At 46.5% G+C, this 26,477-nt stretch overlaps 1 protein-coding gene across 3 annotated transcripts in view; it reads right to left on the reverse strand.

The window, feature by feature from the left end:
• pdgfrb (platelet-derived growth factor receptor, beta polypeptide) overlaps positions 1–26,477 on the reverse strand; it is a 108,426-nt gene that overhangs the window by 53,329 nt on the left and 28,620 nt on the right. Inside the window, exons 1-5 of one of the 3 annotated variants that reach the window (XM_072264120.1) lie at positions 15,221–15,261; positions 13,147–13,205; positions 2,922–3,179; positions 1,429–1,695; positions 707–834 (exon numbers count right to left, since the gene is read on the reverse strand). In XM_072264120.1, coding sequence (XP_072120221.1) covers positions 707–834; positions 1,429–1,695; positions 2,922–3,179; positions 13,147–13,205; positions 15,221–15,246 — 738 coding nt within the window. In that variant the 5' untranslated portion in view covers positions 15,247–15,261. Of the gene's footprint in view, positions 1–706; positions 835–1,428; positions 1,696–2,921; positions 3,180–13,146; positions 13,206–13,365; positions 15,187–15,220; positions 15,262–26,477 lie in introns of those variants that run through there. The other 2 variants (XM_072264122.1, XM_072264123.1) reach the window with 2 other exon arrangements.

Consider the following 26,477-nt stretch of genomic DNA (forward strand, 5'->3'; position numbering starts at 1 on the left):
GTGGCTAAAGGGATCAGGGGGTATGGGGGGAAGGCTGGTGCAGGGTTCTGAGTTGGATGATCAGCCATGATCATACTGAATGGCGGTGCAGGCTCGAAGGGCCGAATGGCCTACTCCTGCACCTATTTTCTATGTTTCTACAGTTCCTATAAAAAGTATTCAAACCCCCTCCCCCTTCCGGAAGTTTTCATGTTTTATAACATTGAATGACAGTGGATTTGATTTGGCTTTTTGATACTAATTAACAGAAAAAGACTTTCATGTCAAAGTGAAAACAGATCTCTACAAAGTAATCTAAATTACTTACAAATAGAAAACAGAAAATAATTGATTGCATAAATATTCACCCCTACAAGTCAGTATTTAGTAGGTGCACCTTTGGCAGCGATTACAGCTCCAGATGTGGCCTAACCAGAGGTTTATAAAGTTGCATCATAACCTCCTGACTTTTGAACTCAATGCTTGAACTAATACAGCAAGCATCCCATAAGCCTTCTTCACCACCTTGTCAACCTGTGTAGCCACTTTCAAGAAACTATGACCTTGGGCGTCAAGATCTCTCTGCCCCTTGTATTTGTACCGTCTCCTTGCACCGCAGTGCAACACTCACATGTATCTGGGTTTAAACTGGAGACTTCTTCAGCAACCCGCCCTCTCACGAATGTAGATTTTTGTGCGGGGATTTTCGAACTTCCAGCACTCTCACCTTAGTCCTCGGGTAAGACCAGAAAAAATCCAGCAGCTCGATATTCGCAGAGCAGGTGACAGTTATTAACTCGCCCTTCTTCACTAAAGTCCGCAAGGCATGAAGTTTAACCACAAGGTCCTCAGAGACTGCAACATAGAAATGGTGTTGTTAAATTCGACTCATCGGACAACAGGCGATGGCGATGCAGCAGGTACAGCACTGCTTCACAGCTCCAGGGATCCAGGTTCAATTCCTACCTCTGGCACTGTCTATACGGAGTTTTACATCTCCTCCATCATCAATCATAGAGCAATGGTAATCTACCCACCAACTCTGCCATGGACAGTCCCAAGCCCAGGAAGGGGATTGGCCATGGGGCTACCAACTCCATCACAGAGCGAACGAAACACCAACAGAAGCGGCCAAGACCTCATCCTTGAGAGAGAAAGGATCTTTGTCGAGAAGATGTATGAAGTTGTGTGGTGATAGTGAAGCCTCAGGCCTGCTTGACCTTTGACCTAGGACAGTGGGCTCTGGCAAGCTGCCCCATTAGGAGTGACGGCAGAGTGGGAGAGGAGGAAGAGAAGAGAAAGAAAAAGTGAGAGAGAAACAGAAAGAGAGAGAGGAGGGGAGGGAGAAAGGGAGATGGGGAGAGGGAGAGAGGGAGGGGGGAGAGAGAGAGAGAGAATGAGAATGAATAAGTTACATCACTAGTGTTTGTTGAGGCAGGGATTCTTTACCTTGAATTGTTTCCACAACGTATTCATCAGACACCTGTTCCTCATTCCCCAACTTAGCCCGGCACTTGTAGGTTCCACCTTTGAACTTGCCGAGGAACCCCTGTCGCCTGTCGTAGGGAGTGTCGATGGTAGTCTCGGTCTCCACGTGGTAGAGGGTGACCTGCAGTTTGGGGTTGGTCGCCACACAGGGAATGAAAACGTCCACGGATTCCTCAGCCATGATGAACATCTCCTGTTGGGTCTGCGGTCGGAACCACTCATTGGGATCTGCAGAGACAAGCATTTCACCCTGCTCAACACTGAGACACGGACAGTCAAACCCACATCCTCCTCCCCCACCAGTACTGGCCCCTGGGGCCACAGTGGGAGAAACAGAGGGGGCAAGGGGTCGGAGAGTGGGAAACCACCTCATCCCTCATGTCCCTTGGCTATTCCTCTGATCTGGAATGGTCTTAAGGAAGAGGAAGGGAAAGGGGGTGGGGGTGCAGATGGCAGTCAGGGGGAAACGGGAAAGGGCAGGGGGAAAGGGAGGTGAGAGGGAGAGGGGTGAGGAGGGAGGGACGGGGAATGGACATAGGCAGAGAGAGAGGGAGGGAAGGAGGGGGAAGGAGTTGGAGAGGAAGAGGGTAGAACAGAGGGGGGAGAGAGAGGGATTTAGGAGAGGGAGCAAAGAGAAAGGAAAATTGAGAGAGAGAAGAAAAAGGAGAGTAGGGGAAAGGAGGGGGAGAAGGAGAGGAGGGTGACGGCAAGAGAGGAGAGGGTGAGAGAGAGATTGGTGAGAAAAGAAGAGGGGAAAGTGGAAGGGGACAGAAATGAAGGAGAGGGAAGGGAGAGCGAAGGGGAGAGAGAGGGAAGGGGAGGGAGAAAAGGGAAAGAGGGAGAGGACAAGGGAAGGAAGAGGGAAAGGGAGGGAGAGGGAAGGGGAGGGAGAGGGGAAGGGAGAAGAGAAGTGGGAGGGAGAGGGAGAGGGGAAGGGGTGGAAGAGGGGAAGGGGAGGGAGGGGGAGGGAGAGGGAAGAGGAGGGGGAGGGGAAGGGAGAAGGGAAGTGGGAGGGAGAGGGGACGGGGTGGAAGAGGGGAAGGGGAGGGAGAGGGGAAGGGGTGGAAGAGGGGAAGGGGAGGGAGAGGGAAGGGCAGAAGGGGAGGGGGAGGGAGAGGGGATGGGGAGGGAGAGGGAAGGGGAGGGAGAGAGGAAGGGGAGGGGGAGGGAGAGGGAAGAGGAGGGAGAGGGGAAGAGAAAGGGGGAGGGAGAGGGGAAGGAGAGGAAGAGGGGAATGGGGAGAGAGAGGAAGAGGGGAAGGGAAGGAAGAGGGGAGGGGGATGGAGAGGGAGAGGCAGAGAGAGAGGGAAGGGGAGGGAGAGGGAAGGGGAGGGTGAAGGGAAGTGGGAGGGAGAGGGGAAGGGGGATGGGAGAGGGAGAGGCGGGGGGAGGGGGAAGGGAGAGGGGGGAGGGCGAGGGAAGGGGAAAGAAAAGGAAGGGGAGGGTGAACTGACCTGGCACAAAAATGAAGAAGTGCAGAATCTCGGTTTTATTTGCAGAGCAGACGTACTCCCTGTTGTGGTAACTGGCTGCATTGTAGATGTGCAGGACGTTGCCGTCAGTGTGAACATTCGCCACCTTGTCGTAGAACCAGGCGACGGGCCCACTGGAAGTGCAGTTCAGAGTGATGTTGGAGGAAGGATTTAGAATGACATCCTGAATTTCCATGCGGCCTCTGGAATACTCGACAAACAAGCACGAAAGGAGGAATCCTAAAGCCAACACACCAAGAATGAGAAGTGTCGGGCAGGTGATGGTGAGACAACACGAATTAACCAATGCTTCAGAAAAGTGACACAGTGACTGGTAAACACAGGAGATTCTGCCGATGCTGGAAATCCAGAGTAACAGACACAAAATGCTAGAGGAACTCAGCAGGTCAGGCAGCATCTATGGAGAGGAACAAGCAGCTGATGTTTCAGGCTGAGCCCTTATTAAGGGTCTAATGCATCAGAGCTGAAAGGAAGGGGGCAGAAGCCAGAATAACAAGGTGTGACCAAGAGAGAAGAGTGCACACAGGCAGGTGATAGGTGAGACCAGGTGAGTGGGGGGTGGTGGGAGAAGCTGACAGGTGATAGGTGAGATCAGGTGGGTGGGGGAGGGGTGGGGGTGAGAAGCTGACAGGTGATAGTCAGACCAGGTGAGTGGGGGAGGGGGTGGGAGAAGCTGACAGGTGATAGGTGAGACCAGGTGGGTGGGGGGGATGTGAGAAGCTGACAGGTGATAGGTGAGACCAGGTGGGTGGGGGTTTGTGAGAAGCTGACAGGTGATAGGTGAGACCAGGTGGGTGGGGGTTTGTGAGAAGCTGACAGGTGATAGGTGAGACCAGGTGGGTGGGGGAGGGTGGGAGAAGCTGACAGGTGATAGGTGAGACCAGGTGGGTGGGGGAGGGGGTGTGTGAGAATCTGACAGGTGATAGGTGAGACCAGGTGGGTGGGGGAGGGGTGGGGGTGAGAAGCTGACAGGTGATAGGTGGAAAAGGTAAAGGGCTGAAGAAGGAGGAACCTGATAGGAGAGGAGAGTGGAGTGTGGGGAAAAGTGAGTGAGGAGGTGAACCAGTGGATGTGGAGAAGAGAAGAGGTGAGAGGGAAACCAGAGTGGGGAATGGGATGGAATGTTCTTTCTCTGTAACCATGACCACACTCTGTCATTGAAAAACCTGCCTTGCATGTCAGTCATACAGATCAGATCATTGAGGTAGAACAAGGGAAAACTGTAACAGAATGCAGAATAAAGTGTCACAGTTACAGAGAAGTGCAGTGCAGGCAGGCAATGAGGTGCAAGGTCACAATGAGGTAGATTGTGAGGACAAGTGTCCATCTTATTGAACTGGGGACCATTCAACAGTCCAATAAGAGCAGGAAAGAATGAGTTACGGGGTATGGGGAAATGTGCGGAGGGTAAGAGTGATGGAGAGGTTTCCTCTGCATAGATTAACTCCCTGTGAGTGAATTGAAGAATCTGTTCATGAATGACTGGGTTCTTAATAACAAGCTTAACAAGGTTAACAGTTTCCCCTCCAACAATTCCAAATGATCAGGTTGTCAGGCTAAATTTAACATGTTATGTAAGGAGATGTCACCCAAAACATATAGTCATAGAGCATTATGAATGAATTGACTTTATTTCTTTATGTTACGTCTCTGTCTGAATGTGTATTGTGCAATCAGAGTAATTTATAATAAGTAGAACAGTCAATGTAACATAGAAATGCACTCATTTCAGCATGAATTAATCAGTCTGATGGCCTGGTGGAAGAAGCTGTCCCGGAGACTGTTGGTCCTGGCTTTTATGCTGCAGTACCGTTTCCCGGATGGTAGCAGCTGGAATAGATTGTGGTTGGGGTGACTCGGGTCCTCAGTGATCCTTCGGGCCCTTTTCTCACACCTGTCTTTGTAAAGAGGAGGAGAAGATGGCGGCACAACGCAGCGCGCAGCGGCCACTCCGGTGAATGATATCTGTAATCTGTCAAGTAGGGTGCCGTGCACAATCCTGATTTGATGGAGACAGACGTGAGAGAACAGAGGAACTTCTGAAATGCCGCTTTCACTGCCGCTGCTACTGTGTGGTCTGGAATCTCCGGAGGAGAAAGCCCCGAATCCTTGGCTTTGCTTGTTGCTCGGCGGCCGGGGTGGGGTCGAAGCGCTCGGCAGAGATGGTGCTCAGTACTCGGTGTCGGAGGGCTGGTCGGAGGCTCGAAGTTTTCGGACGGACTCAGTATTGGCTGTGGGCGGGTGCTTCCTATGCATCGGCAGTTGTTGGCGCCTGGAAATTTATGGCAGGGAGAGTTTCTCCCTTTTGCCGCCTGCTATCGGGGACTATTGGGAGTCAATCGGAACTTTGGGACTTTTTTTTACTGTGCCCATGGTCTGCTCTTTATCAAATTATGGTATTGCTTTGCACTGCTGTAACTATATGTTATAATTATGTGGTCTTGTCAGCGTTAGTCTTTGGTTTGTCCTGTTTTTTTTGTGATATCACTCTGGAGGAACATTGTATCATTTCTTAATGCATGCATTTCTAAATGACAATAAACGAGGACTGAGTGTCCTCATAATCTAAACTAATCTAAAATATCCTGAATCATGGGAAGTTCACATCTATAGATGTGCTGGGCTGTCCGCACCACTCTCTGCAGAGTGCTGCGATTGAGGGAAGTACAGTTCCCGTACCAGGCAGCGGTGCAGCCAGTCAGGATGCTGTCAGCTCTCAGCTCTCTTAGGAACTGGGGCCACATACCAAACTTCCTCAACCATCTGAAGTGAAAGAGGTGCTGTTGTGCCTTTTTCACCACACAGCTGGTGTGTACAGACCACGTGAGGTCCTCGGTGATGTGGATGCAGAGGAACTTGAAGCTGTTTACCCTCTCAACCCCAGATCCATTAATGTCAATAGGAGTTAGCCTCCCTCCATTCCTCCTATAATCCACAACCAGCTCCTTTGCTTTTGCGACATTGAGGGAGAGGTTGTTTTCTTGACACCACTGTGTCAGTGAAATAACTTCCTCCCTGTAGGCCACCTCGTAGTTGTTTGAAATTAGGTCAATCACTGTAGTGTCATTGGCAAATTTAATCAGATTAGAGCTGTGGGTGGTGACACAGTCATGGGTATACAGGGAGTAAAGCAGGGGACTTAGTACACAGCCCTGAGGGGTTCCTGTGTTGAGAATCAGAGGGGTGGAGGTGAGGGAGCCCACTCTTACCAACTAACAGCGATCTGACAGGAAGTCCAGGATCCAGCTGCACAAGGCAGGGTCAAGGCCAAGGTCTCTGAGCTTCCTGTTGAGCCAAGAGGGAATTATGGTGTTGAATGCTGAACAGATATAATCTGATCAGCCTCTTAAAGCATTTGTGTATTATTGACGTGAGAACGACAGGACGCCAGTCATTCAGACATGTTACCTTGGTGCTTTTTGGTACAGGGACAATGGTGGATAATTTGGAGCAGGAGGGCACTCTGCACTGGGACAGGGAGAGATAAAAAATATCTGTAAACACATCTGCCAGTTGTGCTGCACGCTTCCTGAGTACCCACCCTGGGATGCCGTCTGGTCCTGCAGCCTTGCGACTGTCCATTCATTGGAAACATCTGCGTACCACAGCCTCAGAGATGACCAGGTTGCAGGTTGTAGCGGTGGCTTCCCTCGGAGGCTCAGAGTTAGCAACTTCGAACCGAGCGTAAAAGCGACTGAGCTCATCTGGGAGAGAGGCTGCGATGTTGGTGGCACCACAACGTTTGGCTTTGAAGTCTGACATGGTATCTTAGTCATAGTCATACTTTATTGATCCCGGGGCAAATTGGTTTTCGTTACAGTTGCATCATAAATAATTAAATAGTAATAAAACCAGAAATAATTAAATAGTAATATGTAAATTATGCCAGGAAATTATGAAATAAGTCCAGGACCAGCCTATTGGCTCAGGGTGTCTGACCCTCCAAGGGAGGAGTTGTAAAGTTTGATGGCCACAGGCAGGAATGACTTCCTATGACGCTCTGTGCTGCATCTCGGTGGAATGAGTCTCTGGCTGAATGTACTCCTGTGCCCAACCAGTACATCATGTAGTGGATGGGAGACATTGTCCAAGATGGCATGCAACTTGGACAGCATCCTCTTTTCAGACACCACCGTCAGAGAGTCCAGTTCCATTCCCACAACATCACTGGCCTTACGAATGAGTTTGTTGATTCTGTTGGTGTCTGCTACCCTCAGCCTGCTGCCCCAGCACACAACAGCAAACATGATAGCACTGGCCAGCACAGACTCGTAGAACATCCTAGCATCGTCCGGCAGATGTTAAAGGACCTCAGTCTCCTCAGGAAATAGAGATGGCTCTGACCCTTCTTGTAGACAGCCTCAGTGTTCTTTGACCAGTCCAGTTTATTGTCAATTTGTATCCCCAGGTGTTTGTAATCCTCCACCATGTCCACATTGACCCCCTGGATGAAAACAGGGCTCACCGGTGCCTTAGCTCTCCTCAGGTCTACCACCAGCTCCTTAGTCTTTTTCACATTAAGCTGCAGATAATTCTGCTCACGCCATGTGACAAAGTTTCCTACCGTAGCCCTGTACTCAGTCTCACCTCCCTTGCTGATGAGAAAGGGAGACAAGACAGTCCTCTGTGGAGCCCCAGTGTTGCTGATCACTCTGTCAGACACACAGTGTTGCAAGCACATGTACTGTGGTCTTCCAGTCAGGTAATCAAGAATCTATGACACCAGGAAAGCATCTACCTGTATCACAGTCAGCTTCTCCCCCAGCAGAGCAGGGCAGATGGTGTTGAACGCACTGGAGAAGTCAAAAAACATGACCCTCACAGTGCTCGCTGGCTTGTCCAGATGGGCATAGACACGGTTCAGCAGGCAGACGATAGCATCCTCAACTCCTAGTCGGGGCTGGTAGGCGAACTGGAGGGGATCTAAGTGTGGCCTAATCATAGGCTGGAGCAGCTCCAGAACAAGTCTCTCCAGGGTCTTCATGATGTGGGAGGTCAATGCCATCGGTCTGTAGTCATTGAGGCCGCTGGGGCGCGGCGTCTTCGGCACAGGGACGAGGCAGGACGTCTTCCACAGTACCGGAATGCTCTGGAGCCTCAGGCTCAGGTTGAATACATGGCGAAGTACTCCACATAGCTGAGGGGCACAGGCTTTGAGCATCCTGGTACTGACACCTTCCAGTCCTGCAGCCTTGCTTGGGTTGAGACGTTTCAGCTGTCTTCTCACCTGTTCAGCTGTGAAGCCCACCGTGGTGGTTTTGTGTGAGAGCAGGGTGGGGGACTGTGAGGAGGGGTAAGAGGGGAGAGTGGAATATGTGTTGGTTGGGGGCCAACAACAGATGGTTCACGTGGGGGATGGGCAGGGGCCACAATGTCAAATCTGTATGCAGCCCTCGCCGCAAGTCACGTGAGCTATTCATTGTGAATCTCAACTTAATCATGTCCCCGTATTGTTGTTTCGCAGCCTTGATAGCTTTGCGCAGATCATAGTTGCTTGTCTCGAGCTCCTGCTGATTGCCAGCAGTGTAAGCTCGATGTCGCGCTGTAAGTGCTGCTCGCACGGAACTATTGATCCAGGGTTTCTGGTTCGGGAAGACCCTGATTGGCTTCTGGGGGACAACATCATCGATGCACTTCCGCCCTTCAGCCCATCCGGTCAATGCCAAACTATTATTCCGCCTAGTTCCATTGATCGTACCTGGACCGTCGCCCCTTCTACCCCTCCCATCCATGTCTTCATCTCACGTTCTTGATATTTATTTATTATTATTATTATTAAAATTCATATCTCAGGATGCTGTTTATCGACTACAGCTCAGCAATCAATAATATTATCCCCTCAAAGCTAATCAATAAGCTTCAAGGAGCTCTCAATACCTCCTTGTGCAGTTGGATCCTCGAGATCCTCACCTGCAGACCCCAGTCAGTTCGGATCAGCAACGACATCTCCTCCACGATCTCCATCAGCACAGGAACACCACAGGGCTGTGTGCTTAGCCCCGGCTCTGCTCACTTTGTTCTTGTGACTGTGTGGCTAAGCACAGCTCCAAAGCCAAATTCAAGTTTGCTGACGACACCACTGTCGTTGGCTGAACCAAAGGTGGTGATGAATCAGCATACAGGAGGGAGATTGAAAATCTAACTGAGTGGTATCATAACAACAACCTCTCCCTCTATGTCAGCAAGACGAAGGAGCTGATTATAGGCTTCAGGCGGAGGAAACCAGAGGTCCAAAAGCCAGAGGGATCAGAGGTGGAGAGGGTCAGCAACTTTATTAGATTATTAGGTTATGAGGACATGCATTAAGAAATGATACAATGTTCCTCCAGTGTGATATCACAAAAACACAAGACAGACCAAGACTGAAAAACTGACAAAAACCACATAACTATAACATATAGTTACAACAGTGCAAGCAATACCGTAATTTGATAGAAGAACAGACCATAGGCACGGTAAAAAGTCTCAAAGTCTCTCAAAAGTCCCAACATGTCACGCAGACGGTAGAAGGAAGAAAACTCCCCGCCATAAGCTTCCAGTGCCGCACACTTGCCGATGCAGCACCCTGGAAGCACCCGATCACAGTCCGACCCTGAGTCCGTCCGAAAACTTCGAGCCTCCGACCCACCCTCCGACACTGAGCACCGAGTGCTTCGACCCCAGCCCCGGCCGCCAGCAACAGGCAAAGCTGAGGATTTGGGGCCATCCCTCCGGAAATTCTCGATTGCACAGTAGCAGCGGCAGCGAACCAGGCATTTCAGAAGTTTCTCCAGATGGTCCTCTGTGCTTAAATTCCTTGATGTTTCATTTTGGAGGACCAGTCCTGGGCCCAGCACTTAAATGCAATTATGAAGAAATCATGGCAGTCAGCACCTCTACTTCCTCAAAAGCTTGCAAAGATTTGGCATGACACCTAAAACTTTGACAAACTTCTATAAATGTGTGCTGGAGACTATGTTGACTGTCTGCATCACAGCTTGTTGTGGAAACAGCAATGCCCATGAATAGAAAATCCCACAAAAAGTAGTGGATACGGCCCAGTCAATCATGGGTAAGGCCCTCCCCACCATTGAGCACATCTACACAGAGCGCTGTCACAGGAAAGCAGCAACCGTCTTCAGGGATTCCCACCACCCAGATCATGCTCTCAGCTCGCTGCTGCCATCAGGAAGAAGATACAGGAGCCTCAGGACTCACACCACCAGGTTCAGGAGCAGTTATTAACCCTCAACCATCAGTCTCTTGAACCAGAGGGGATAACTACACTCAACGTCACTCCCCCCCCCATCACTGAACTGTTCCCATGACAATTTGATACGGAGAAAGTAAAGACTGCGTAGCAGTATTTCAGTGGAGTAAAGGAAATTACAGTGGTGTGAGAGAAGTTGGCCAAAGTAAATTGGAAGGAGATGCTGGCAGGGATGTCAGAAGAACAGCAATTGAGTGAATTTCTGGGAAAAATGAGGAAGGAGCTGGATAGATGTATTCCAAACCAAAGAAATACTCAAATGGCAAAATAATACAACCATGGGTGACAAAGGAAATCAAGCCTAATGTTAAAACAAAAGAGAGGGCATACAACAAAGTGTGTGGTGCGTGGCCAAGTGGTTAGGGCGTTGGACTAGTGATCTGAAGGTCATGGGTTCGAGCCTCGGCCGGGGCAGCGTGTGTGTCCTTGAGCAAGGCGCTTAACCACACATTGCTCCAGTCTACCCAGCTGAGAATGGGTACCGGCAAAAATGCTGGGGGTTAACCTCGCGATAGACTGGCGTCGTATCCGGTGGGGAGTCTCGTACTCTCAGTTGCTTCACCGGCCTGATAGGTCATAAGGCTCGTGACAGACTTTAATTAATAAAGCAAAATTAGTGGGAAGACAGAGGGTCATTAGGATCAACTAAAAGAATCATTAGGAGGGAAAAGATGAACTGTGAAACCAAGCTAAAAGCTTTTTCAAGTATTAAAAATTAGCGAGAGATGATATAAGACTGCTAGAAAATGAGGCCGGAGTATTTATGCAGGGGAGAAGGAGATGGCAGATGAACTAAATGAGTCTTCACTGACACAGGCATCAGTCTTCACCGTGGAAGACATTAGCAGTGTGCAAGATGTTGAAGGATGTGAGGGAAGAGAAGTGAGTGCAATCACTATTACAAGGGAGAAGATGCTCAAAAAGCTGAAAGAGGTAGCGGTACAGATTGCAGAGGCATTAGCAATGATCTTTCAAAAATCATTGGTCTCTGGAATGGCGCCAGAGGACTGGAAAATAACAAACGTCACTCCACTCTTTAAGAAAGGATGAAGGCAGCAGAAAGGAAATTATAGACCAGTTAGCCTGACCTCAGTGGTTGGGAAGATGTTGGAGTCAATTGTTAAGGATGAGGTAATGGAGTACTTGGTGACACAGGACAAGATAGGACAAAGTCAGCATGGTTTCCCTAAGGGAAAATCTTGCCTAACAAACTCATTGTAAGCACATGAGACTGCTTACCAAGTTAAGAGCCCATGGTATTACAAGAAAGTTCCTGGCATGGTTAGAGCATTGGCTGATTGGTAGGAGGCAGTGAATGGAAATAAAAGGATCATTTTCTGGTTGGCTGCCAGTGACTAGTGGTGTTCCGCAGGGGTCGGTGTTGGGTCCACTTCTTTTTATGCTGTATATCAATGATTTAGATGATGGAATAGATGGCTTTGTTGCCAAGTTTGCAGATGATATGAAGACTGGTGGAGGGGCAGGTAGTGTTGAGGAAACAGGTAGGCTGCAGAAGGACTTGGACAGATTTGGAGAATGGACAAGAAAGTGGCAAATGAAATACAATGTTGGAAAATGCATGATCATGCACTTTGGTAGAAGAAATAAATGGTGTGGACTATTTTCTAAATGGGGAGAAAATCCAAAAATCTGAGATGCAAAGGGACTTGGGAGTCCTTGTGCAGAACACCTTAAAGGTTAACTTGCAGGCAGAGTTGATGATGAGGAAGATAAATGCAATGTTAGCATTCATTTCAAGAGTTCTAGAATAAAAGAGCAGGGATGTGATGTTGAGGCTTTATAAGGCACGGGTGAGGCCTCACCTTGAGTATTGTGAACAGTTTTGGGCTCCTCATCTAAGAAAAGATGTGCTGGCATTGGAGAGGGTCCAGAGGCGGTTCACAAGGATGATTCTGGGAATGAAAGGGTTACCATACGAGGAACATTTGATGGCTCTGGTCTGTTCTCGCAGGAATTTAGAAGGATGGGGTGCTGTTGAAAGACGTAGACAGAGTGGATGTGGAAAGGATGTTTCCCATAAAGGAGTCTAGGACAAGAGGGCATAGCCTCAGGATAGAGGGGTGTCCATTTAAAACAGAGATGTGGAGAAATCTCTTTAGCCAGAGGGTGATGAATTTGTGGAATTTATTACCACAGGCAGCTGTTGAGGCCAGGTCTTTGGGTGTATTTAAGGAAGAGCTTGATAGATTCTTGATCGGACATGGATTCAAAGGTTATGGGGTAAGGAGGGGAAAAGGATCAGCCATGGTTGAATGGTGGAGTAGACTCGATGGGCTGAATGGCCTAATTCTGCTCTTAAGTCTTACGGCCTTATAATCTCTGGACTCACGTTCAATGACTTTTCACCTCTTGTTCTCGATATTTATTGCTTATTTATTAATTATTATTATTATTTCTTTTCTCTTTTATATTTGAACAGTTTGTTTTCTTTTGCACACTGGTTGTTTGTCTGCCCCGTTGGGTGTGGTCTTTTATTGATTTTGTTATGGTTACTGGATTTGTTGAGTGCACTTACAAGAAAATGAATCTTAGAGTTATATATGGTGGCATACACGTACTTTGATAATAAATTTACTTTGAACTTTGTACGTTGTGCCTATCCAAACTTCTTTTCAATGTTGAAATCAAACCTGCACCCACCACATCCACAGGCTGCTTGTTCTACACTCTCACTACCCTCTGAGTGAAGAAGTTCCCCCTCAGGTTCCCTTTACTCAACCTCAGTGGAAATGGAATGCTTGCATTTACCCTATCGATACCCCTCATAATTTTGTATACCTCTATCTAATCTCTTCTCATTCTCTTACACTCCAGGGAATAAAGTCCTTCAAATATATCTTAAAGATTTGGAGAAGTTGGTGTCCAGTTAGATGAATGCATAGACATTGATAGTGGAGTGTTCCACATAAGACCTACCTGCAAGGAGGAGATCCCAATGGACGGTGGACATCTTCGAGCCCAGGCAGGACAGCGAACTGTGGAGAGTCACAGGAACACGGTGTTAGTTTGGTGTGGAGGAGCCTGGGGATTTTCAGAGCTTCAGTTACAGAAGGAACTTCACTTTGAGGGAGGGGAATGTCAGGACAGCTGTAGCATGTGTCTTGTTACATATGGGGAGATATAACAGCAACTTACATTTCCAAGTGAGTTCTGATCCCAAACTGCCTTGTCTTACTGGTTCACCTCTCTTTACTGAATCAAGGAGTACAGGAATCATAGAGCACTAAAACAGCCCAAAACCGCACACAATACTCCAGGTGTGGTCTCACGAGTGCCTTATAGAGCCTTAACATCACATCCCTGCTCTTATATTCTATACCTCTAGAAATGAATGCGAACCTTCTTCAGTAAAGGCCCAAAACTGCCAAACGCTCCAAATATGTTAACCCCTTCATTCCAAGAATCATCCTCCTGAACCTCCTCTGAACTCTCTCCAATGTCAACACATCCTTTCTGAGATATGGGGCCCAAAACTGTTGACAATACTCCAAGTGCAGCCTGACTAGTGTCTTATAAAGGCTCAACATTGTCTCCTTGTTTTTATATTCTATTCCCCTTGAAATAAATGCCAACATTGCATTTGCCTTCTTTATCACAGACTCAAATTGTAAATTTACCTTCTGGGAGGCTTGTAGATGGACTGCTAAGTCCCTCTGCACCTCTGATGTTTGAACCTTCTCCCCATTTAGATAATAGTCCGTACAATTGCTCCTTTTACCAAAATGTATTATCATACATTTCCCAACACTATTCCATCTGCTGTTTTTTTGTCCACTTCCAATTTGTCTAAATCAATCTGCAATTGCATTGCTTCCTCAGTACTACCTACCCCTCCACCTATCTTAGTATCATCTACAAACTTTGCCACAAAGCCATCAATTCCATTATCCAAATCATTGACAAACAATGTGAAAAGCAGTGGTCCCAATACTGACCCCTGAGGAACACCACCAGTCACCGGCAGCCAACCAAAAAAGGTCCCTTTTACTCCCATTCCGCTACCCATGCCAGTATCTTTCCTGTAACACCAAAGGATTTAATCTTGTTAAGCAGCCTCATATGTCGCACCTTATCAAGTGCCTTATGACATCCACTGCCTCTCCTTTGTCCACCTTCTTGTTACTTCCTCGAAGAACTCTAACAGATTTGTCAGGCAAGATTTCCCTTTAAAGAAACCATGCTGACTTTGACTTATTTTATCATTAGTCTCCAAATACCTCAAAACCTGATCCTTAATAATAGACTCCATCACTTTCCCTACCACTGAGGTTAAGCTAACTGGTTTATAATTTATGTCCTTTTGCCTTCCTCCCTTCTTAAAGAGTGGAGTGTCATTTGCAATCTTCCAGTCCTCTAGGACCATGCCAGAATCAAGAGATTATTGAAGGATCATAACCACTGCATCTGCTATCTCTTCAGTAACCTCTCTCAGGACTCTGGGATGTAGTCCATCTGATCCAGGTGACTTATCCACCTTAAGACCTTTGATTTTGCCTAACACGTTTTCCTCTGTAATAGCAATGGCACTCACTGCTGCTCCCTGACACTCATGGACCTCTGGTACCCTGCTTGTGTCTTCCACAGTGAAGACAAATGCAAAGTACCCATTAAAATTATCTGCTATTTCCTTGTCCTCCATTACTACCTCACCAGCATCATTTTCCAGTGGACTAATATCAACTCTTACCTCCCTTTTACTCTTTATATAACTGAAAAAACTTTTGGTATCCTGCTTTATGTCATTGACTAGTCTGCCCTCCTATTTCATCTTTTCGTATCCTATAGCTTTTAAAGTTGTCTTTTGTGGACTTTAAAAACTTCCCAATCATCCAAATTCACACTCACTTTTGCTACATTATATGCCCTTTACTTGACATTTATGCAGTCTTTAACTTCCCTTGTCAGCCACGGTTGCCTACCCCCGCCATTTGAGAACTTCTTCCTCTGTGGGACATATCTATCCTGCGCCTTCTGAAGAATTCCCAGATACCTCAGCCACCTCTGTTCTGCCAGCATTCCTGCTAGTACCGTCCTCCAACCCAACTGGGCAAGCTCCTGTCTCGTGCCTCTGTAATTCCCTTTATTCCATTGTGACACTGATGTATGTGACTCATGCTTCTCCCTCTCAGATTGCAGTGTGAATTCCATCATATTATGATCACTGTCTCCTAAGGGTCCCTTTACGTAAAGCTCCCTAATAAGATCTGGGTTATTACACAACACCCAGTCTAAGAGAGCCTTTCCCCCGAGTAGGCTCAAGCACAAGCTGCTCTAAAAAGCCGTCTCACAGGCATTCAACAAATTCCCTCTCTTGTGATCTCACACCAACCTGATTTTCCCAATCACCTTGCATATTGAAGACCCTCATTACAATTGTGTCATTACTCTTATTACATGCCTTCTCCAGTTTCCTTTGCAACCTTAACCCCACACCTTGGCTACTATTTGGAGGCCTATATATGATTCCCATAATGGTTTTTTCACCTTTGCAATTTCTTAACTCCACCCACAAAGATTCAACATTCTCTGACCCTATGTTACCTCTTTCTAAAGATGTAATTTCATCTCTTACCAACAGAACCACACCACCTCCTATGCCTTCCTGCCTGTCCTTTCAATACAAAGTATATCCTTTGATGTTAAGCTCTCATGGCCGTCTTTCAGCCAGGACTCAGTGATGCCCACAACGTCAGACTGACCAAACTCTTAATTGCGCCACAAGTTCGTCCACCTTATTCCAAATGCTATGCGCATTTAAATACAGCACCTTCAGTCCTGTATTCTGCATTCTGCACTCTGATAACACCTTATATTTTGTTATAAGGGCATGACTTAAGGATTGAAGGGCGCCCATACAGAACAGAAGTGCGAAGAAATTTTTTTAGCCAGAGGGTGGTGAATCTATGGAATTTGTTGCCACGGCCAGCAGTGGAGGCTGAGTCTTTGGGTATATTTAAGGCAGAGATTGATAGGTATCTGAGTAGCCAGGGCATCAAAGGTTATGGTGAGAAGGCGGGGGAATGAGACTAAATGGGAGAATGGATCAGCTCATGATAAAATGGCGGAGCAGACTCGATGGGCCGAATGGCCGACTTCTGCTCCTTTGTCTTGTGGTCTTGTGGTTATTGTTTTATCTTAATGAACTGTGAAAGGCGGCACAGAAACGTAGTGGTCAGCATAACGCTTTACAGTGCCAATTCAGTTGCTGCGGCAGTCTTTAAGGAGTTTGTCTGTTCTATTTGTGACCATGTGCGTTTCCTCTAGGTGCTCCAGTTTCCTCCCACATTTCAAAGAAGTACAGGTTAGGGTTTATAAGCTGTGGGCATGCTTCATTGGTACTTGGAAGCATGGCATCACTTGCGGGCTGCCCTCAGCGTATCCTCGGACTGTGTTGGTTGTTGTTACAGACTGACGCATTGCACTGTATGTTTCGATGTACAAGTCACAAATAAAGCTACTCTTTATAATAAAAGGGAAGTCAGAAGCAGAGAGAAAGAGAGGAACAGAGAGAGAAAAGGCTTTGAAAGAGAGAGTGAGGCAGGGAGAGAGGGAGAGCAGAGAAAAAGGGACAGACAGAAAGAAACAGGGAGCAAAAAGAGCAAGTGTGAGAGAAGAGAAGCAGAGGGAAGAGAGAGAGGAAGGGAAAGGGAGAGAGGAGGAGAAAGAGAGGGGGAGACAAAGAGGGAAGGGAGGGGAAGAGGCAGAGAAGTAATGAACTGATTTGTATGTGATGCACGTTTTTCACTTCCTCAGTACTTCTGCTGATAATAAGCCAGTTTACTCATATACTCAATGAAACCACTAACATGTTGAAAGTGATGGTTAAAACACTTAGTATTTATTCTCCGGGGAGAATAGTCCCACTCTGTGTGATACTGAGCGATTAATGATGTGTCATTGTTCAAAATTATCGTGGTAACTTCCTCTCGTGACAAGAATGCTTTCTGCATTGGGAGACAATTAGTCCTCGGACTTCTGTGGAGAGTTGTAGACATAGCTGAGCACATCATGGAAACCATCAGTAAAACAACCAGCGTAATCAAAGACTGGACATTCTCTCTCCTTCTTCCTCCCATCAACAGAAAATACAAATCCTGATGAAGGGCCTCAGCCCGAAACGTCGACTGTTTATTTCTCTCTATTGATGATGCCTGATCTGCTGAGTTTCTCCAGCATTTTGTGTGTGTTACTCCAGAAGTGCAAATGCCTGAAAGCACGTACCACCAAGCTGAAGGACAGCTTATATCCACTGTGTCAGACCCTTGAGCCAACTTCCTACACAATAAAATGAACTCATAACCTACCTTGTTATGTTCTGGCACCTTATTGTTACTTAAACTGCAGCTTTACTGTTTATTCTGCATTGTTATTGTTTTACCTCAATGCACTGAGTAATGACTTTGATTGTTTGTGATTAGAGATACAGTATGGAACAGGTCCTTCCGGCTCAGCGAACCCCATCACCCAGCAACCCACCAATTTAACCCTAGCGTAATCACAGGACAATTTACGATGGCCAGTTAACATGCTACCTCTTTGGAGCTGTGGGAGGAAACTGGAGCACCTGGAGGAAACCCACACGCTCACAGGAAGAACGTACAAGCTTCTCACGGAGGACACTGAAACTGAACTCTGAACCCAGGAATGCCCCAAGATGCAATAGCATCACGCTATCTGCTACACTACCATGGCTCCGATTTGACTTGCTGGTGTCTAAACAGTATGCAAGACAGGTTTTTCAATAACTTGTACAATCACAAACTAATATCAATAGTCCAGGTGTATTTTCACCAATACCTTGTATACTGAAATGTCACGTCCCAACTCCAATAGTCAGTTCCCTTTCTCCACCACCTGGTCCGCCTGTATGGCCACTTTCAGGGAAATGATGTACTTAGCTCCCTGAGCCAGGGGAAACAATATCCTTTCAGCCCATCCTCGCCATGCTATCCACACTAATCACATTTATGAACATTTAGTCCACTCCCTTTTGAACAGAGATGAGGAGGAATTTATTTCGCCAGAGGGGGTTGAATCTGTGGAATTCATTGCAAGTCAGCTGTGGAGGCCAAGTCGACGGGCATATTTGAAGCGGAGATTGATAAGTTCTTGATTATTCACGATAATGTGGAGAGGATGTTTCCTATAGTGGGGGAGTCTAGGACCAGACGACACAGTCTCAGAATACAGGGACATCCATTTAGAACAGAGATGAGAAGGAAATTTTTTAGCCAGAGGGTGGTGAATCTGTGGAATTCATTTCCACGGATGCCTGTGTAGACCAACTCATTGGGTATATTTACAGCAGAAGTTGATAGGCTCTTGATTAATCAGGGCGTCAAAAGTTATGGGGAAAAGGCAAGAGAACAGGGTTGAGAGGGATAATAAATCAGCCATGATGGAATGGGGGAGCAGACTTGATGGGCTGAATGGACTAATTTATGGTCTAAAGGTAATAATATCACGCTAACCTGGATACACTACAGTGCTGCTCAATATGGGGGAGCATTGTCTGCTGTCTACCCTATTTATACCCCTCATAGTTGTTTGTACCTCAATCACATCCCTTCTCCCTCCTCCCCCAGGAGAACAGTGCAACTGTTCATGCTCCCTGTGGACTGACTCCAAACTCCCCTCTGCTTCCCGGCTGCTAACGAGAACCAGTGAATACAGACGCCCACATGGACCTCATTCCTTCTAAAAGCAACATTTTACAATTGGTAAGGATCCAAGCAAACATCCTAACCATTTCCTGCATACACTGACCTCCTCTTGCCAAATAGATGAAGGAAAATGAAACATGGGAGAAAAAGGACTGCGTGTGTTTACGAGAAGGGAGAGTGGGAGAGATGTTGACACAAACCCTCTGTGGGAGAACAGGCACATAAATAGTTAGTGTTTAATGAATCAGCAGTGCCTGGGAAAGCAACTGCTCGATGAGACGTGGGAGAGATGCTGAAACAAAGCAGCTGGCTTAGTGACCCAGGAGTCAAAGAATTCCTTAAATATAGAACATAGAGCAGTGCAGGCTTTTCGGCCCACCATGTTGTGCTGACCTTTCAACCTGTTCTAAGATCAACCTAACCCTTCCTTCCCACATAGTCTCCATTTTTCTATTGTCTATGCACCATCACCATAAGGCATAGAAGCAGAATTAGGCCATTCAGCCCATCAAGTCTGCTCCACCATTCCATCATGGCTGATTTATTATCCCTCTCAACCCCATTCCCCCTGTCTTCTTCTCATAATCTTTGACACCCTGACTAATCAAGAATCCATTAGCCTTCACTTTTAAATATACCCAATGACTTGGCCTCCACAGCTATCTGCAGCAATGAATTCCACAGATTTGCTACCCTCTGGCCAAAGAAATTCCTCCTCGTCTCTGTTCTAAATGGATGTGACGTCCCTCTATTCTGAGACTGTGCCCTCTGGTCCTCACTCCCCTACTACAGGAAACTTCGTCTCCACAACGTTTCCAGGCCTTTCTTACATGTCCCTAATATATCTGCCTCTATCACTGCCTCGGGCAGCACGTTCCAAGCACCCACTACTCTTTGAAATATTGCGGAATATTGGTACCTCAGGTGGGCTATCTGGAAGCCTGACTGATCGCTGAGCTTGGCAAACTGTTTGCAGATGTTTCAGCTCCAGCCGAGAGCCGTCACCAGAGTGCGGGTGAGGGCGTTGTCTCCTCGGAATGCCGGTTTATGTACTTCTCTGGGGTCCGAATGGATATTGGTTAGACATCGTGGTCTGGTTGACTGGTTCAAAACACTGTGAACAGTTTAGCAGTAGGAGATTCTAACTGGCTAGATTCGAGAGAGATCCGTTGCAAGTGTTTGCCTTGCTGTCTAAATCCCAAGGTTACTAGCGATTCGTTGATGGTAGACATCGTTGTTTCTCTTTTGCTCTGTAGTGGTTCATACCAGGTCTATTTCAATGTTTTTGTTGATGGATCCTTCTGTAGAGAACCACGCTTTGAGAAATTCTCGTTCTTTTCTTGCTCTTGTTCTTGCTCTTCGACCCAGTACACTGTGTATAAAAGCTACCTCTATATTTTCCTCTAGTCATCTTAAAATGATGCTCCTTAAATGAGCCATTTCTGCCCAGGGAGAAAGTCTCTGACTGTCCACTTGATCTATGTCTCTTTTCATTTTGTACATCTCCATCTTTCGCCTGAAAGAGAAAAGCCCCAACTCGCTCAAGCCATCCTCTCTAATCCAGGCAGCATCCTTGTAAATCTCCTCTGCACCCTCTCTAAAGCTTCCACATCCTGCTTGTAATGAGGCGAGCACGGTACCGCATTGCTTAGTCCGTTGCTATTACAGATCAGGGCATTCCAGAGTTCAGAGTTCAATTCCATTGGTCTCTGTACATTTACCCCGTTTCCTCCCACTGTCCAAAGACAAAATGGTTAGTAGGTTAATTTATAGATTGTCCCCTGATTAGGGTAGGGTGAAATCGGTGGGATGCTGGACAGAGCTGGAAGGGCCCGTTCCACACTGTACCACTAAGTATATAAAATAAACTGAACACAGTACTCCAAGTGTGGTCAACCAGGGTTTTACAGATCTGCAAAATTATCTCATGGCTCCTGAACTCAATCCCACTACTACTGAAGGCAACACACCGTGCATCTTCTGAACCACCCTGTCAACCTGCGCAGCAACTTTGAGGGATCTATTGCCGTGGACTTAGGTGGTGGGGTGGAGATATGTCTCTACTAAAGGAGGTGTAAGGTGCTCCTTCCCTCTGCTAACCTGTAGGTCACCTTGGGCAAGGTGTAGTGCCCGCTTAGCCACCCCCCACCCCCAAGTCAGGGTCATGTGAAGCCATGGGAGCAGGTGGTGGATGGTCGTCTGAGCAGCCGGTGCAGATCACAAGTCCTGGTTATGCGACCACTGACGCCAGGCAGACAATATCTGAAGAGTATTGATAATGGCTGGGTCACCTGTCTTTTAAAGACACTGGCCAGAGGAAGGCAATGGCAAACCATTTCTGTAGAATGATTTGCCAAGATCAACCATGGTCATAGACCATGATCGCCTATGTAATTCAACATGGCTTATAATGATGATGGCCGTGGACAAATTCCTTAAGCATGAAGGCAAATTACGTAAAATTATTTGCAAGGGATTTGGAACAATATCATTGCACTGGAAGTTCATTCAGGGAGAGAGGATGGGTGAAGAGCAGGGAGTTCGATGCTAATGTTATTACATCAGTGACCCAGAAAGCTGGATTCTTTGTCTTGAGTCAGAAGTTTAAATCCCACTGGATCAGTTGAGGAATTTAAATCCAATTTATTATAAAGTAAATAGGTCCGTGGAAAGAGATATTACACAAAACTTGGCCCTTAGCCCTCTGAGTCAAAGTTCAAAGTAAATTTATTATCAAAGTGCATATATGTCACTATCTACTACCCTGAGATTCATTTTCTTGTGGGCATTTACAGAAAAATAGAAAATACAATTGAGTTAATGAAAACCTATACATACAGTACCGTGCAAATCTTGTTGTTGATGAGTGCCACGGAGTCACCATTGACTCATGGCGACCCTATGGGTAGTGCAGTTGTCCATAAGGTTTTTATAAGATACGGAAGTAGATTGCCCAGCCTTTCTTGCATACAGATACTGCTGCTGCCCAGGTTGGGACCCGGCTGGATTCGAACTCAGGACCTTCTGCCTTGAAGTCCAGTGCTGATGCCACTACACCACCAGCCAGCAAATCTTAGGTGCACATACATAATATATAGCTAGGGTGCCTAAGACTTTTGCACAGAACTGCATTTGTCATTGTGTAGTGGAGAGTGAGTTTGGTGGAGCAAAGGATGTTTGGATTGGCAGGGATGGAGCACCAGGGGAGGGGTGTGGCAGAGAAGAAGTGCCAGGGCTTGGGGTGGGGGTTGGCACGGGTGCAGATACGCCCAGTCCTGAGACACCAGGAAGGGTCATTTGATTACAAACAATTGGTTTATTGATCATTACAGAATGTCTCTCTGGTGCTTCCTGCTCCCTCCCCTCTCCCTTCCCCTTTTCCCAACCATGATTCCCCTCTCTCTGCCCCGCTTCCCACTCTCAGTCCACAAGAGATCCATATCAGAATCTGGTTTATCATCACTCACGTATGTTATGAAATTTGTTTCTTTTTGTGGCAGCAGTACAGTGCAATACATAAAATTAGTATAGTACTGCGCAGAAGTCTTAGGGTCCCTGGCTATATATGGTGCTGATAAAAGTATTCACCCCCTTGGAAGTTTTCATGTTTTATTGTTTTACAATGTTGAATCACAGTGGATTTAATTTGGCATTTTTGACACCAATCAATAGAAAAAGACTGTTTTGTGTCAAAGTGAAAACAGATCTCTACAAAGTGATCTATAATTAATTACAAATATAAAACACAAAATAATTAATTGTATAAGCATTCACCCCCTTTAATATGACACACCAAATCATCACTGGTGCAGCCAATTAGTTTTAGAAGTCACATAATTAGTTAAATGGAGATCACTGTGTGCAGTCAAGGTGTTTCAATCGATTGTAGTAAAAATACACCTGTATCTGGAAGGTCCAGCTGCTGGTGAGTCAGTATCCTGGCAAAAACTACACCATGAAGGCAAAAGAACACTCCAAGCAACTCTGCAAAAAGGTCATTGGAAAGCACAAGTAACTTATACAAGAAAAGTTCCAAGTCACTGAATATCCCCTGGAGTACAGTTAAGTCAATCACTAAGAACTGGAAAGAATATGGCTCAGCTGTAAATCTGCCCAGAGCAGGCCATCCTCAAAAACTGAGTGACCGTGCAAGAAGGGGACTAGTGAGGGACACCACCAAGAGACCTGTGACAACTCTGGGGGAGTTACCAGCTTCAGTGGCTGAGATGGGAGAGACTGCACATACAACAACTACAAAATGCTGGTGGAACACAGCAGGCCAGGCAGCATCTATAGAAAGAAGCACAGTCGATGTCGACTGTGCCTCTTCCTATAGATGCTGCCTGGCCTGCTGTGTCCCACCAGTGCTTTGTGTGTGTTGCTTGAACTTCCAGCATCTACAGATATTCTTGTGTTTACATACAACAACTGTTACCCGGGTGCTCCATCAGTCGCAGCATTATGGGAGAGTGGCAAAGAGAAAGCCACTGTTGAAAAAACTCACATGAAATCTCGGCTAGAGTTTGCCAGGAGGCATGTGAGAGATGAAGTCAGCTGGAAGGTCTAATGAAAACAAAATTGAGCTTTTTGGCCATTAGACTCAACAATGTGTTTGGCATTCGCCAAGCACTGCACATCATCAAAAACACACCATCCCTACCATGAAGCATGGTGGTGGCTGCATCATGCTGTGGGGATGCTTCACTACAGCAGGCCCTGGGAGGCTTGTGAATGTAGAGGGTAAAATGAATGCAGCAAAATACAGGGAAATCCTGGAGGAAAACCTGATTCAATCTGCAAGAGAACTGCAACTTGGGGGAAGATTTGTTTTCCAGCAAGACAATAACCCCAAGCATAAAGCCAAAGCTACACAGGAATGGCTTAAAAACAGCAAAGTTAATGTCCTGACGTAATCAAGTCCAGGCCTCAAACCAATCAAGAATGTGTGGCTAGACTGGAAAAGGGCTGTTCACTCACAATCTCCATGCAACCTGGCAGAGCTTGAGCAGTTTTGTAAAGAATGGCGAAAAATTGTAGTGTCCAGATGTGCAAAGCTGATAGAGACCTATCCACACAGACTCAAACCTGTAATTACTGCCAAAGGTGCATCTGCTAAATACTGACTTGAATAGGTTGGATACTTATGCAATCAATTATTTTGTGTCTTATATTTGTAAAAATTTAGATCACTTTATAGAGATTTGTTTTCACTTTGACACAAAAGAGTATTTTTCTGTTGAACAACACACATAAAAGTTGCTGGTGAACGCAGCAGGCCAGGCAACATCTCTAGGAAGAGGTACAGTCGATGTTTCGGGCCGAGACCCTTCGTCAGGACTAACTGAAAGAAGAGATAGTAAAAGAGTTGAGAGTGGGAGGGGGAGGAGGAGATCTGAAATGATAGGAGAAGACAGGAGGGGGAGGGATGGAGCTAAGAGATGGAAAGGCCCCATCTATAATTTCCTTGGCCCGTCAACTTTTCAACCACATTTTGACTACCCTTTTGCCAATCAGCCTTCCAGTACAATATTGTGAACAAAGATGGCGTGGAATTGGCCCTTCCAGCCCAATGGGCCGCACCGACCAGCAACCCCTGATTTAATCCGAGCCTAATCATGGGACAAGTTACAATCTCCAATTAACCCAGGTCTTTGGGGTGTGGGAGGAAACTGGTGAACTGGAGGAAACCCACGCGGTCACAGGGAGAACGTATAAACTCCTTACGGGCAGTGGCCCCGGTCACTGATACACCAAAGCACTGTGCTAAACCTACTCTAAAATGCAGCCCTTAATAGAACATAGAAATCTACAGCAATTACAGGCCCATCAGCCCACAATGCTGTGCCCACCATGTAACCTACTCTAGAAGCTGCCGAGAATTACCTTACCGTTATTTTTTTAAGCTCCATGTACCTATCTAAGAGACTCTTAAAACATGAGTTGTAGAGTCCTTGAAATTGAATCTTTAGGTTGTAGAATCAGTTCAATGTTGAGGGAAGTGAAGTCATCCACACTGGTTCTGGAACCTCATCGCTCTGATGTAATCACTGTTCCTGAACCCGGTGGTGTAGGTCCTGATGTTCCTATACTTCTGCCTGATGGCAGCAGTGAGAAGACAACGTGACCTGGATGGTGGAGGTCTTTGATGACGAATGCTGCTTTTTCGTGGCGGCATTCCATATACAGTCAATGTGCTAAATAGTGGGGAGGGCCTTACTCATGATGGACTGGGCCGTAACCACTACTTCCTGTTGTCTTTTCCGTTCCTGGGCATTGGTGTTTCCCGACAGGATACCAGTCAGGACACTCTCCACTGTGCATCTATAGAAGTTTGTCAAAGTTGTAGTGACATGCTAAATGTCTGTAAACTTCTTAGAAAGTGCCCTCAGTGGCCACTTTATTAGGTACACCTGCTTGTTAATACAAATATCTAATCAGCCAATCATGTGGCAGCAACTCAAAGCATAAAAGCATGGTCAAGAGGTCCAGTTGTTGCTCAGCCCAGACATCAGAATGGGGAAGAAACGGGATCAAAGAGACTTTGACCATGGAACGATAATTGAAGCCAGACGGGGTGGAATGAGTATCTCAGAAACAGATTTTCGCGCACGATAGTCCCTAGAGTTTACGGAGAACGGTGCAAAAAAAACCAAAAAAAAATCCAGTGGGAAAAATGCCTTGTTAATGAGAGGGGTCAGAGGAAAATGGCCAAGCTGGTTCAAGCTGACAGGAAGGCGACAGTAACCCAAATACCACGTGTTACAACAGTGGTGTGCAGAAGAGCATTCCTGAATGCACAACACGTCAAAGCTTGATGTGGATGGCCTACAGCAGCAGAAGACCGTGAGCATTCACTCGTGAACACTTTTTTTAGGTACAGGACGTACCCAATAAAACAGCCACAGAGCACCGAGGCGCTGCCGTGCTTTCTTTGTGATAACTCTTATGTGATGTCATCCTGGAGATTCACCAGCTTTTGTGAACTGGAACCTTTGAGACTCATTTTTTAAATTACCACATTATCTTGAAAATCATTTTTCTTATTCAAGACTGTGGTCTTGGAAAGGTCTTCGTTAGTTATTTTCGGGTAGTCACAGTTTTTAAGACTGCGTAATACTCTGGGTGAATCACGGTAACTGAAGGACGCACATCTTACCCATGGATTCCAGTCTGTCTGGCTATGATGAGACACCAAATTACTTCCTGTGCCCGCCACAATAATTCCCTACAACATTGTGATATGTCACCGACAGCAAAAATCTTTTATCTTTTATGTAAATATTCAAAAACCATCACACAGATAAAGGCCATGAGTGTTTCTGACCTACACGTCTCTCTTCCCCTGTTATCATTCCCATAAGATCATAAGACATAGGAGCAGAATTCGGCCATTCAGTCATGGCTAATTTATTATCTCTCTCAACCCCGTTCTCCTTGCTTCTCCTTCCTTCCTTCCCAGACCTGATGAAATGGTCTTGACTTGAATGTTGGAGTCGATTATTAAGGATGTGGTCTCAGGGTACTTGGAGGCACATGATTAGATAGGCCGTAGTCAGCATGGTTTCCTCAAGGGAAAATCTTGCC

This window comes from Mobula birostris, chromosome 7, assembly GCF_030028105.1.
Source record: "Mobula birostris isolate sMobBir1 chromosome 7, sMobBir1.hap1, whole genome shotgun sequence".
NCBI lineage: Eukaryota > Metazoa > Chordata > Chondrichthyes > Myliobatiformes > Myliobatidae > Mobula > Mobula birostris.